Raw genomic sequence first — 13,271 nt, 5'->3', positions numbered from 1 at the left:
TGCTCACCTGCTCATCCTAGTGAGCTAAATTGGGGCCCCACAGTCTATGGCTAAAAAGATATGAAAAGAAGGTTATAAGAAGTTCACTCTGACAGTGAAGTTATGGTACATATAAGTGAACATTTTGTGCTAAAATGTTGCACAAATTTTACTTGTAGTTGATTTTTGAAAGAATGTGGTTTGAAAATAAGAATAAAAAGCAAATGATTTGCTTCTTCTGACTTACTGAAATGTTAGAATTTCTGAATGAACGTAAGTACTCAAAATCTACTCAAAATAAACCATGACTTAAACACACCAGTAGTTCAGTTCATGACAGCTTTATTTAGTGCAAAGACAGCCTAGTAGCAGGAGTCAGTGATGCGCCTCATGCTCATGAACCTCATGCCGCTGAATCCCATGTTCATGAAGCTCCTGTACTCTCCAGGCCTCATGTACATCATTCTGCCTCTGTAGTGGGGCTGCTCGTACATCAGCCAGTGGCCATCCATCACGTTGCAGGACATGCAGTTGGACATGCGGTAACGGTCCATGATGTTATCACAGTCGTCCATCAGCTCATACATCTGACCACCAAAGTTCTCTCTCTCGTAGATCCTCATCCTGTAGGATCCCCTGTACTGTGAGGCAGAAGACAAATGGATTTAACTCAAAGTATTTTAATGATGTCATCCAGGGTAAATGAAGACTGGCGTGAAATCTTACCATGGGGATCATACGGCAGGACCTGATGCAGTCGTTCATGCCCATCATGCTCATGTAGTCAGCATATTCACCCCTCCTCAGGAAGTACTGGTTGCCCATGTAGTTGGTGCGGTCGTACACCATGAAGCAGCCTCTCTCAACCCTGCAGGAGTGGCATCTGCTCAGGTAGGAGGACATGTCAGGGCAGTCGTTCATGACCTCATAGGAACGACCCTGGAAGTTCCTGTCCTCGTAGAAGATGATCTGAGGAGAGAGAGGAAACGAGCACATGTGAGGGATATAATTTTTGAAGCTGAAAGAGTTGGTGAGTTCAATAGTACTGCTGTTAAGTAGAAAAAGTTAAGGTGCAGCCCTAAACTTCCAATGACGAATAAATAAATTTAGACATTCATTCCTTTCTGTTAACTCTTAATATGTCAGCTCCATGTCTGAATGAGCAGTCTACGATTTTCCTATAAAGGTAACTAATCTAGTTTTATCAGGTCAGACCCAGCAGCTTTTACACATCACTTATACAAGAAGTGCACACATTTGAATTCACAGAGTCAGATCGGCGCTCGCAATAGCACAGCACAGTTCTCTTTTTGAGCTGTTCAGCTTATTAGAGAAGCTCTTAACAGAAGCTAACATGTACATAGTGACATTTTATCTCGCAAAGTCTGTTTCTATTTCTTTATGCTTTTTCAGTTGGCTTTTTAGAATTTCAGAGCTTTTTTATTAGAAGAAATAACTGCAAGCTGTAGTTACTGAACCAAACAAGCACAGGCTCTGGCTGGAAAGCAAAAATTATACGATACACCATTCGTGCTACACCTCCTGATTGGTTGCTGTTGCAAATATAAATATTATATTCTTATAAACATGTGTTTAAGACCTTAAAGGCAATTTTCTTACCCTGCTCATCATGTTCATTCCAGTGGTAGTCATATTGCTGGTTATTGGGCTGCTGGCTGAGCTGCTGGTTGAGCTGCTGGTTGCTGCTGATGTTTCTGCTCTTGCACCAAACTGTATCCTACCTGGTTTAACCCTTTCCTTTTATACTAGACCCGACCGCATCGGCCCTTTGTCCAAACCCCCTGAGTCAGCAGCTCTGTCATAGAAATGCACTGAATATGGAGGGTTTTGTCCACATTTCCAGGGGCCGGCGAGCTTAGAAAATCCTTTCAGCTGCGGTTCTCGTACAACACAGGGTCAGAGAATGGGTGAAAGGGTTAACAATCAGAGGTCACACCTTGACATTGTTTATTCAGTGTGACTTACACTGTTTTGTCAGCAGCAGCGTTTTTCTGCTGTTCTTTGTGCTATTTGTAAAGTGACTGACTTTAACGTGTTGTAGTGAATGGAAAAGCGTTTGTCTTTTCATGAAAACACCCAGACAAGCATTTTTTTTTCTGTCAACTGAGCTAGACTACTGATGGAAAAATAACAGTTACTTAATGAACAGAGGAACTTGGATATTAGCAATGTAGTGCACAGTAATATTGAGCGATTGAGTAAATAAAAGTCAGAAGTTTGAGTTCAGAGTCCATAAAAGTAATTTGGGAGCAAAAGGTTGTGTGAAATATGATATTATGTGACCAGGCAGAGGGAAATTTTTATATATCAAATTTAGGAAATAAACACAAACTACTTATGAACTGCAAGTTACAGATTTTACAGTACTTATATAGAGTACAGCCAATATATTTGTGAGCGTTGTCATAATACATGTAACAGGGCAAATGCTGTGAAGCCTGACACAAAGTGGGAGACTTGTAGGTGTGTAAACTATCAAGGACAGCTGGGTTAGGATCAAAATACAGTAAATTAAAATAAATAAATAAATAAATATATATGTATAAATACACAGCAGAACTTTTTGTTGACGTGATTTTTACTTGTAATAAAGGCTAAACTGAATACAGTCATCCAAAGATTTAAAAGCTGTGTGGTATTAAAAAAACACATAACATTATATAATGTATTTACTTATACTTACTAAAGTAGAGTACCTTAATTAAAAGCAAAGTTGATATTTATGTTACATTTATGAATTTTGGTGCTGGATACATACGACATTTGTCATCAGTTTGGTTGTGGGCTGATAAATCACTTTGCAAATATTTTTTTTGTTTTTGTTAATTCTAAGCAAAAATGTTTAATTTAAAGCAGGAAATAAACCAAAAGATTAAGAAGGTATAACAGACGTAACACGCTTTGGTACAGCTTTTGTTTTATGAATCAGATATTTTGGAAGCGTTTAGGGGAACAAATTATTTCCTACAAAATCTATATTCTGATTATAATTGTAGGTGTTCATATTCTGAGCCTCCAGTATTAATGCTGTGCTGATTAAATGGAAAAATAAACCTTGGAGTCATTTTCTCATTAACAGTAAAAGTACAATAAAACTGTATACTCTGGAAAAGATACTATTGGCAGTAAAAGTAAAAAAACAAACTTGTTTATCAAAAGAATCTAAAAAACTTGTTTTCTTTATCATCTGACTATGGCCAAATAACTAGTAAATGTATCTGACTGGATTATAATTTAAAGCATTATAATTTATAGCCCCATGGTATGTTTCTTTAAAAAATCTTTGTAAGCTGATTAGTGCTTTTAAATACATCATTCAAAAATATACTGGATAGTATCTATCTATCTATCTATCTATCTATCTATCCTACCTACCTACCTACCTACCTACCTACCTACAGGGTGGGCCATTTTTATGGATACACCGTAATAACATGGGAATGGTTGGTGATATTAAAGTCCTGTTTGTGGCACATTAGTATATGTGAGGGGGCAAACTCCTCAAGATGGGTGGTGACCATGGTGGCCATTTAGAAGTCGGCCATCTTGGATACAACTTTTGTTTTTTCAATAGGAAGAGGGCCATGTGACACATCAAACTTATTGGTAATGTCACAAGAAAAACAATAGTGTGCTCGGTTTCAACGTAACTTTATTCTTTCATGAGTTATTTACAAGTTTCTGACCTCTTATAAAATGTGTTCAATGTGCTGCCCATTGTGTTGGATTGTCAATGCAACCCTCTTCTCCCACTCTTCACACACTGATAGCAACACCGCAGGAGAAATGCCAGCACAGGCATCCAGTATCCGTAGTTTCAGGTGCTGCACATCTCGTATCTTCACACTAAATGGCCCACCCTGTATATATACATATATATAATATGTGAAAGGAAAAAGTGGATAACTAAAATACAGTGTAACTACTCTTCCACCATTCCATTCCAATATTAGTTGCCTGAATTATAAATTAAATTGAACTGTCACATGCCATACTTATCATGACACACCACGCAGATCAAAGCTTATATCATCTTTAGGTCTACTCGCTGAGAACAAAGGCTATGCTCTTGATTGTGATGTAAGGCAAAGTGGACAAATTGTAAGAGAATTAGAAATTGAATTGTAGCTGCAAATATCTACTCAATCGTATTACACTACACTGATTAAAATAGGCATGTTTTCTGACATTTTGATGAGGGGTGGGCATTTTTCTTGTACTTCCTGACCTTTGCTCTCAGTCATTTTTACAAAATACCCATGAGTCTTTTGATATCAATTATATAACATTTTTGTTGGCATTTTAAATGATATATTTAGTGAGCCAAAGCAAAAAAGTGGTGCTCAAAAGAGGAAGAAAATAGGAGTGCAGGATGGACTTTGGTTTTGAGAAATGCTGTCAATAACTTTGGTGATGTTCTGATAGGTGAGTTGCCTTGTCTTTGTGTTTTTTAAGTATTAGTAATACTTATATGTTGAAAATGTGCACTCACAGTGTCACAGAGTTCTTATGCCAGGGCATTGAGCTACAGTGTAAGTTTAGTTAAAATTAGCATCTTATTAGGATAAATTAGGTCAGATGTCTGTTGTCTGGAGTCCTCTCTCCTCGTATAAGAATAAGTTCCCTGGAAATTATTCGAAGATGTGTAAGCTGCAGAAATGAGAAAGCAGGTGGTTATCCTAGCAGTTGAAACACAGGTATGGAAGTAATACCCCTTCTTAGCACACAGGGGCGCTGTGATACATGCTGAGTTCAGACTGCGACTCTCTTGGTAACAAAAATCTGTGTTGTCAAGCGTTGCTAAGGAAGTCACGGAGCTACTTTTTAGTCAGTTACCCTGACACCAACAGTGCACAAAAGGTAGCTTTACTTTCAGCCTGATAAAAGAGACATAAATTGTTAGTGCAAACGATAGAAACTACCAAAGTTATCCGTTTGTTAATGTGGTCACAGAAACGTACGCTTTAGGCATTAGTTAGCACAGCTTTAGCATTTTAGCTTTGTTAGCTGCAGCTGCAGGTTGTTATCCAGTGAAGAGAAAAGCGTAACAGATGATATTGTTGTGTATGTAAACGTTATTTAGATGATGGCTTAAGTAGAATTGTTAAAGTGGACTTTAACGGGACTTTCTGTTCAGCATTAGAGTTGTTGAAACAAGCAGTGATTGCGTTAGCTCATGTGCTTTGTCTTTTTTAGCTACAGCACTTGCTTTTAATTGCTTGAAATCAAAATGTTTGCTGTTTCCACTGATTGGGTAGTTGATGCAGTAACCCTCTGCCGTGGCTGATATCAGAAAGTATATCAGACAGTAAAGTGATCGTTTGAAGGCCATGTCAGTAAAACAAACTCCGCCGTGTGTCTGAACAGGTCTTGTGCCACTTGAAAATGAGAGCGCTTCATCCACATCACCACAGCTGGACTCAGACATGAGAAGAGGATGACTGAGGATGGAGAGGACGGCCCCCTCCATCACTCCTGTGAGGCTCCTGGTAAAGGAGACTCGATTGCCAATGACAGCAGCAAACTCAAGACCTCCATAGTAGATGTGAAATCCACCAACGGGCACAAGGATGACCATAGGCTTAGAAACACAGGGGAAGGGATCAGTCCGTATCAGCCCCGCCCCCCCTTGCTACCCAGACTGTCGAAGTCCAGCAAAAGCATTTCATTGGAGGAGACTGTGAGAACCAGGAGGCTGAGAAACAGCCAGGAGAGTCTGAGCGACCCAGCTGAAACCGGCTCCTCCACAGACTCGCTTAAAGAGGATGAAACTATTGTAGCTCCGAGTGGGTTTGTTCTCCAGGGTACAGCTGCAGTGAGGAATGAGCGGGATCCCAGTGCGAGACCCCATTCTGCTGTTCCAACTGGATCCCCAGCCTTCCGGGACAGAGGGAGTAGTCTTTCTGACTATGAAAGGAGACCCCGTAGCCAGCAGAGCGACCTTACAGTCCAGCAGTGGAGGGCCACCAAGGTGCGCCTGTCTCCGGTGCAACCCACCGGACCACTGCCTGCTCTGGAGAAGAGCTTTGCGTCAGCCACTTTAAGGGCAGCTAATAGGATTGACAGGGATTGTTTGGATTATGCCATGCCGGCCAGAGAGAAGCTGGGAGAAAGGCTCCACAGGAACCTGAGCGACAGCCGGCTTTTGGAGAACATGGGCTCGGATAGTGCCTCTGTCAACTCCATGAGGTCCACCTACAGCGTACTCAGCCCCATCAGACCGCAGGATATGAGGAACAGGTAGGTTTAGCAGGTAATATAAAGATGCACCTATAGTCATCATCCTTGTGCTGGATTTGAAGGCTCTATTGTAAGATGTCCTGTAGATTAAAGTAACTACACTCAGCTTCCTGTTAAACTATAGTTACTTACCAGTCTCTTTCAAGGGTATTAGGCTAGTGACACTATAAAAACAAACAAAGTAAGATGGGGTGTGTTTTTGTTTTGTTTTGGGGTTTTTTTGCCTGGATGAGCTCTTTCTAAGCTCACACACTTTATACTCATATTACCGTTCTATCTTTCCTTTATTACAGTACACTTTAGCTCCAAAACCCCCACACTCCCCTGCAACCTGTGTTAGATTTAATTCATCTTTCATCATTCATCTTTCATTCCTCTTTCCAAGCTAAATTTGAAATGTTTGAACGTCAGTCTGCGATACTGTGGTAAAGAAATCTAAAAAATGCATAAATAAGAATAAACAGCCTCCATTACTGGAGCAAAGAAGAACACAAGTGTGAGAGTGCGATTAACACTGAATCTGAGGAGATTCAGCAGGGTTTTTGACAGGATGAGTGGTAAAATAGTTCTTAGTCTACTGCTTTAATACTTGGTTATACAGATGAATATACAGATGAATTATTGACCTGGCCTCAGAGATAGCAGCCTTACAGTCAGCTGTGATTAAACTCGATATATGTACTTTTCCTTATCTAGGAGTTTTATGGAGGGCAGCGTGCTGGGTAGTGGTGCCTTGCTTGGGGCTGAGGAGCTGGACCGCCTCTTCCCCGACAGGAGAGTTGGCATCTACATCGCCACTTGGAACATGCAAGGAGAGAAGGTGGGAGGATGTGACCTGCAGCATCTCTCACAAAGGTTTTTCTGATGGAGAAACTGAATCATAACCAAATTCCTGCCATTTTCAGGGCCTTCCAGTCAACTTAGATGATCTCCTCCTTCCGACCGACTCTGAATTTGCACAAGACTTTTATGTTATTGGGGTCCAGGAGGGCTGTCCTGACAGGTGGATCATTTAATGATTTTAAATAAAAGCCGGTTATTATGATGAATTACTCCGTCATGGCTCTCGTTTTCTGCATACTAATATGTAACTTTGTTTGTGTGCAGGAGGGAGTGGGAGACCAGACTTCAGGAGAGTCTGGGACCTTACTATGTCATGTTATATGCAGCTTCACATGGTGTTTTATATCTCACTGTATTTGTCAGAAGAGATCTCATCTGGTTCTGCTCAGGTCTGTCCTACTCTACGTATTAGTTCAGGAGTGATAGTGATGGTGAAATGATATTTCATAAACCAAAGGGTTTAATAGTCTTTAATTCAGATAGATCGTTTATGCTGTTGAATTAACTTTATTATTTTCTCAACTAATCAATTATTTGAGCTTTAAAATCTGAAAACTTCAAAGCTAAGCTGTGAATGTTTAGTTTTCTAGATGAAACCTTTCTATAATATACTTAAAATGCTGTTTACATGTCAATACAGATGATATGAATATCAAAACACAGTTTCAACTTGCAACTCTCTACTGATATCCTTGTTGCTTTGGATGAAATGCTCCACCTACTATAACTGGCCAGAGGATTGTGACAAGGATTTTGTTGTAGTGACATGTTGATTTGTGTGCACAGACATGAACCACTTTTCTTCTTCTTTATTTTTTTGCACAGAGGCGGAGCACGCCACAGTCACAACGAGGATCATCTCGCAGATCAAGACCAAAGGCGCAGTGGGGATTGCCTTCACCTTTTTTGGCACTTCTTTCCTTTTCGTTACTTCCCATTTTACCTGTTAGTAGCAGCTTTTCAAAGTCAGAGAAGCTTTTTTTTTACACTGCACATTAGTCGTGTATTGCATTTAAACCCTACAGCCAGCCAATGTTGCGTATTTCTAATGTGTTTTTCTGTTTTTCTCCCAGCCGGTGATGCCAAAGTCTACGAGAGAATACTTGATTACAACAAGATTATCGAGGCTCTAGCTCTTCCAAAAGGCCTTCCAGATACCAACCCTTACCGCTCCACACCATGTAAGACTCTGAAGCTACTATGTGTGAATGATGTAAAATATTAAAGCTAATTGGATGGTTTATGCATCAGAATACTTAATCTTTTAAAGATGTAACAGTATAAAAGTGGCATGCATTCATTCTGATAAGACAAATTATCTTAAAACAGGGCATTCATTTTCTAATTGTCTTCCTTTTTTAATCAAATCACAACATGATTGATTACAACATCTAAAATTAGATTAAACATTCCTAGACACCTAGGTTTAGGATTATTTGCAGGAGGAGGGAATAAGCGGTCTGGCTAATGTACAGGAAAGTTTTTCTCTATAAATATAACAATCTATTTTTGTATTTGTTTCCATGGCCATCTTTGTACCAGCAGTTACTGATGATCTATATATGGTTAAAATTGTGGTTAAAATCTTAGTGCTTATAACACTAATTGTCAGAAATCAGTGAAAATCAATGGAGTATCATTTTTCACTGCAGCTGACGTCACCACAAGATTCGATCAGGTCTTCTGGTTTGGAGACTTTAACTTTCGGCTGGATAAAGACAGGAGTGAGGTGGAGGCCATCATGAGCTCCACAGTAGGTGGCGATATGAGCCCTCTGCTGGAGCACGATCAGCTCTCCAAGGAAATGAAGGAAGGTATGCACATAGGAAGCCAAAGCGTCAACATTTGCAAAAACTCCGAAAGTTGATTTTGTTCATCTGGACGTCGTGCTTTCAGTGGGAGAAATGTTTTGTCACTTCAGACTGAAAAAGCGGCTTGGCTGAGTGATGAAAATGATTTTTCCACAGAAAATGCAACGACTGGATGAGCAGAACCAACTTTCTTGGATTTTCTTCACTAGATGATTTTGCATGCATCTAAACAGTTGCAAAAGTTTTTATAGAAATAGGTTGTTGTTTTCCATTGATTCTCATCCTGTGAGTTGTTTGTCCCTCCAGGGTCAATCTTTAAAGGTTTCCAAGAGGCATCAATACACTTCTTACCCACGTACAAATTCGACATTGGTTGCGATGTCTACGACACCACTTCTAAACAGAGAACACCTTCATACACAGTAAGTAGAACAATGATGTTGTGTCGCACATGACAAAAGATAAACGCCTTAAGTTTGTTAAAAACACCTTATCATTTCTATTAAAGTGGCTCTCAAACGCATTGAACCTCTCTGTGTTAACAGGACAGGATCCTATTCAGGAGCAGGCAGGCTAATGACATAAAAACACTCATGTATACCAGCTGCTCGAACATCAAGACCTCGGACCACCGGCCTGTCATTGGTGTCTTTCAGGTCAAACTCAGGCCAGGAAGAGACAAGTGAGTCCCACTAACATTCACACATACACCTCAAAGTAGTGCTGTAGGATTCCAGCAGTGTTTTCATTCATGTCACCAATTGCACATTTCTTTCTGGAAAAATGTCATCAGCATCCACGGTGTGTAAGACAGCCTAATATAAAGTGATTTTTAATTAAATTTAATTTCACATAATGGTGGAACTTAATAGCTTGAAAGAAGGCAAAAGTAAAATACGCCTTTTACTATGACCTGTTTGACTGAGAGCCTTCACTCTCAATGGTGTCACGTTTGGGCCTAGCAGTTGTTTCTGGAGAGGCACTGGTGTAGGCTTTCTGGCATGTGTGGAGAGTTATTGAGATTAGGGACTGGCACAGGGTCTAGGGAAAAGAGATAAGAGCTTTTTTGGTTCCCACTTCTGTTATCCCATTCAAGTTTTCCACAAGTAACATAATTTATGAAGTAAATGTGTTAAATCAAATTCAGATGGGTTTTTTAATGACACCAAATCACAGTGGTAGTCAGTCTCAAGCTCTTTGTATTGTAAGGTTAAGAACTCTGCATCAATAGAAACCCAAGAATCTCCTTTGACTAAGCATTTAGAAAATAAAGGAAGAAAAAAATCATTCCCAAGCAGAAGCAGCCTCGAGAAGACAGAACAGAGTAGAATAGAGAGAGAACGAAACACAAACAGGATGAAACTACGTGCAGCACTGACATATAAAGGGGTAGAGGAAGAGAGTCCCCCAGCAGCTCCAGGTTTTAGTGATGTAATAAACTGTGCTTTCGTGGATTTTCGTAGGTAGTCCAAAGATCACCAATGTGAAAGAATCCTGACAATCTTTAGCTGTAGCTCTGTGTCATACAGTCTACATGATTCAAATTTGATGGCCTACCCAGGTTTATTAAGTCCATGTTGCACAGTGTGGGTTGCAGTTAACTTAAAATGCTGCTGAAATATCAGAATGCAAAAAAACATGCCTTGAATGATGGTTCTTTTTCACTGGACTGCAGTTGATCATTTGCTAAACGATCAGTTGTGCTTTATGCATTTTGACCTTCTAACACCTGTAGTGTTGTATTTGCTTGTATTTTTGTCAGCATTCCTCTGTGTGCCGGACAGTTTGACCGAAGTTTGTACTTGGAAGGTATCAGGAGGAGGCGAATCACCAGAGAAATAAAGACAAAGGAGGCCATGAAGAACCAAAGCAGCACGATCTGCACCATCTCTTGAAACCCATTAAGGAACACTCTGGACCGGATCAGACTGGATTGGATCACACCTGTGCCAGAAACAGGAAGGCCAGAAAAGGACAAAAAGGAAAAACCAAAGTTGTCTTAACTACACAAATCCCAGCTGTAGTCGAGGTAACTGAGGTGCAGCTGTGTCCCTGCTAGACTCGAGGGCAGGGATCTCGAGGTTATGCAGACATCAGCATTCTGGCCTTTTTTTATTCTGCCCCCTGTACTCAAACATGACTAGGGAAGGGGGTCTCCCGTTGTGGCTTAAAGTTCAGTCACATGCTCCAGTGTGGACTGATAAGACCTTACAGAGAGTAACAATACCTATTTTCTCTCTATTTTTTGTAGCCGTTTAAGAAGCATCATATACTATAATACTCTGTTTTTCTGAATGCTACACCAGTGTTCAAATGCCTTGTGATTTTTGTCATGAAATAATGTACTAAACATAACTACAGCACACTTTTAGGTGTCCGTTTTGTTGGAGAGTTTTGAGGATCAGGTCAAATATAAACTTTGAAGAGCATGTCGCACCTTGTTAAGAGCTACTGTTAAATTCAGGGAAATTACAGTTATTTAATGCTTTTATTCAATATTTCTTAAAGGAACTCACTTGCTATGAAAAAAGTTTGAGCATTTTAATGATATTACTACTATATTACTACCATTATTGCTACCTTTTCCTGTGATTAGGCCAAGTGAACCTTTGCAACACTCAACACAATGCCTTATCTCTCATCTTATTACTGTGTAAACTGTCCATGTACTGTATGTAGCAGCACATTAATCATTTGCATTCCCAGCATGAAGAGCATTCTGTTTTTTTAAAAAAGTGCCTGTGGGTATTGTTTTTACATCATCAGGACCTCTTATCCATAACTGTATCTTTTTATGTCACCTGACGTAACATCCCATAATAAAGGTTTGAAAACACCTTTGTTTGTTGGATACATTTTGCCCATAATAGATGTATTTAAGTGTGGGGGAGTACAATGTTTTGCAATGTTATTAACTTAATATAATAGTTATAATACTGTGTTAAATCTAAGGTGTAGCTGAGCACCAGCTTCCAGAGCTAAAAGATGAAGCCTGTGCGGGAATCCCCAAAACTGCAGTTTCTCTAATGGCCACTTGAGGGCGGTTCTTAAACTGAGTCAAAAATAGTTGTCCCACTTAAAAATAACTGATCTGATTTCTACCAAGTCATCCATACTAGCAAAGGTTAAAGTTAGGGGCATGATTTACAGGCTTACAGCCTCTCGTCTGATATACACTACCAGTCAAAAGTTTGTTTTTTCTTTATTTTTATGACTATTTACATTGTAGATTCTCACTGAATGTGTATGTATGGAATCATGTAGTAAACAAAAAAGTGTGAAATAACTCAAAACATGTTTTATAGTTTAGATTCTTCAAAATAGCTATTCTTTTCTTCAATTACTGCTTTGCACACTCTTAGCATTCTCCCGATGAGCTTCATGTGGTAGTCACCTGAAATGGTTTTCCACTTGTTGGCCCTTTTCCCGTCACTCTGCAGTCCATCAGATCCCAAACCATCTAGACTGGGTTTAGGTCAGGTGACTGTTGAGGCCAAGCCATCTGGTGCAGCACTCCATCACTTTCCTTCTTGGTCAAATAGCCCTTACGCAGTCCATTGGTGCGTTTGGGGTGATTGTCCTGTTGAAAGATAAATGATGGTCCAACTAAACGCAAACCTGAGATGGGATGGCATGTTGCTACAAGATGCTGTGGTAGCCATGCTGGTTCAGCGTGCCTTCAGGTTTGAAAAAATCCCCAACAATGTACCAGCAAAGCACCTCCGAACCATCACACCTCCTCCCTGTTTCACGGTGGGAAGCATGCATGTAGAGACCATCCGCTGATCTTTTCTGTGTCGCAGAAAGACACGGCAGGTGGAACCAAAGATCTCAGATTTGGACTCGAGCAGTCTCCTCTAAACGGTTGATGTAGAGATGCGTCTTCTACTGGAACTCTGTGCTGCATTTATCTGGGCTCTAACTTCAGGTGCTGTTAACTTGTGATTTCTGAGGCTGGTGACTCAAATGAATTTATCCTCAGCAGCAGAGGTGACTCTTGGTCTTCCTTTCCTGGGGTGGTCCTCGTGAGTTTCATCGTAGCGCTTGATGGTTTTTACGACTACACTTGGGGACACATTCAAAGTTTTAGCAATTTTTCATAAAGTAATGATGGACTGTCGTTTCTCTTTAGTTAGCTGATTGGTTCTTGCCATATTATGAATTTTAACAGTTGTCACAGTACAAACCTTACTTCTGCACAACACAACTGATGGTCCCAACCCCACTGAGAAGGCAAGAAATTCCACAAATGAACCCTGACAAGGCACAGCTGTGACGTGAAAACTGTTTCAGGTGACTACATCATGAAGCTTATTGAGAGAAGGCCAAGGGTTTGCAGTGCTGTCAACAAAGAAAAGGGTGACCAACCATCCTTTT

The 13,271-nt window shown here is 40.1% G+C and overlaps 2 protein-coding genes across 3 annotated transcripts; one reads left to right on the top strand and one right to left on the bottom strand.

Annotated features, from left to right (window-relative positions):
- Positions 1–304: 304 nt before the first annotated feature.
- On the bottom strand, positions 305–1,821 carry LOC100705620 (gamma-crystallin M2-like). Its single transcript, XM_003454184.5, has 3 exons — positions 1,600–1,821; positions 706–948; positions 305–620 (listed from the first exon to the last, which is right to left on the bottom strand). The coding sequence occupies exons 1-3, from the start codon at positions 1,630–1,632 to the stop codon at positions 342–344; spliced, it is 555 nt and encodes a 184-aa protein (XP_003454232.1). The 5' UTR covers positions 1,633–1,821; the 3' UTR covers positions 305–341.
- A 2,907-nt stretch (positions 1,822–4,728) lies between these two features.
- On the top strand, positions 4,729–11,730 carry inpp5e (inositol polyphosphate-5-phosphatase E). Of its 2 annotated transcripts, none has more exons than XM_003454163.4 (11): positions 4,729–4,860; positions 5,368–6,240; positions 6,937–7,060; positions 7,146–7,243; positions 7,348–7,472; positions 7,909–8,028; positions 8,157–8,264; positions 8,736–8,897; positions 9,201–9,316; positions 9,440–9,576; positions 10,657–11,730. In XM_003454163.4, exons 2-11 carry the CDS (start codon positions 5,438–5,440, stop codon positions 10,787–10,789), a joined length of 1,926 nt encoding a protein of 641 aa, XP_003454211.1. In that variant the 5' UTR covers positions 4,729–4,860; positions 5,368–5,437; the 3' UTR covers positions 10,790–11,730. The 2 variants fall into 2 exon arrangements, with proteins under 2 accessions (XP_003454211.1, XP_025752907.1); XM_025897122.1 differs by lacking the exon at positions 4,729–4,860 and adding an exon at positions 4,891–5,064.
- Positions 11,731–13,271: the final 1,541 nt, after the last annotated feature.

The sequence above is a fragment of the Oreochromis niloticus genome, linkage group LG12, assembly GCF_001858045.2.
Source record: "Oreochromis niloticus isolate F11D_XX linkage group LG12, O_niloticus_UMD_NMBU, whole genome shotgun sequence".
NCBI classification, from domain to species: Eukaryota; Metazoa; Chordata; class Actinopteri; order Cichliformes; family Cichlidae; genus Oreochromis; species Oreochromis niloticus.
The sequence above is the reverse complement of the archived record's forward strand: the minus strand, read 5'-3'. Positions and strand labels throughout refer to the sequence as shown.

What these genes read in the sequence shown, in the direction of transcription:
- inpp5e (XM_003454163.4), top strand. Translation starts at nt 5,438, where the DNA reads ATGACTGAGGATGGAGAGGACGGCCCCCTCCATCACTCCTGTGAGGCT. An exon ending in CCGCAGGATATGAGGAACAG is followed by an intron (nt 6,241 to 6,936) that starts GTAGGTTTAGCA and finishes TTCCTTATCTAG; the next exon opens with GAGTTTTATGGAGGGCAGCG. An exon ending in CTCCAAGGAAATGAAGGAAG is followed by an intron (nt 8,898 to 9,200) that starts GTATGCACATAG and finishes TTGTCCCTCCAG; the next exon opens with GGTCAATCTTTAAAGGTTTC.
- LOC100705620 (XM_003454184.5), bottom strand. Translation starts at nt 1,632, where the DNA reads ATGACTACCACTGGAATGAACATGATGAGCAGG. An exon ending in GAATGAACATGATGAGCAGG is followed by an intron (nt 949 to 1,599) that starts GTAAGAAAATTG and finishes CTCTCTCCTCAG; the next exon opens with ATCATCTTCTACGAGGACAG. An exon ending in CCTGCCGTATGATCCCCATG is followed by an intron (nt 621 to 705) that starts GTAAGATTTCAC and finishes TCTGCCTCACAG; the next exon opens with TACAGGGGATCCTACAGGAT.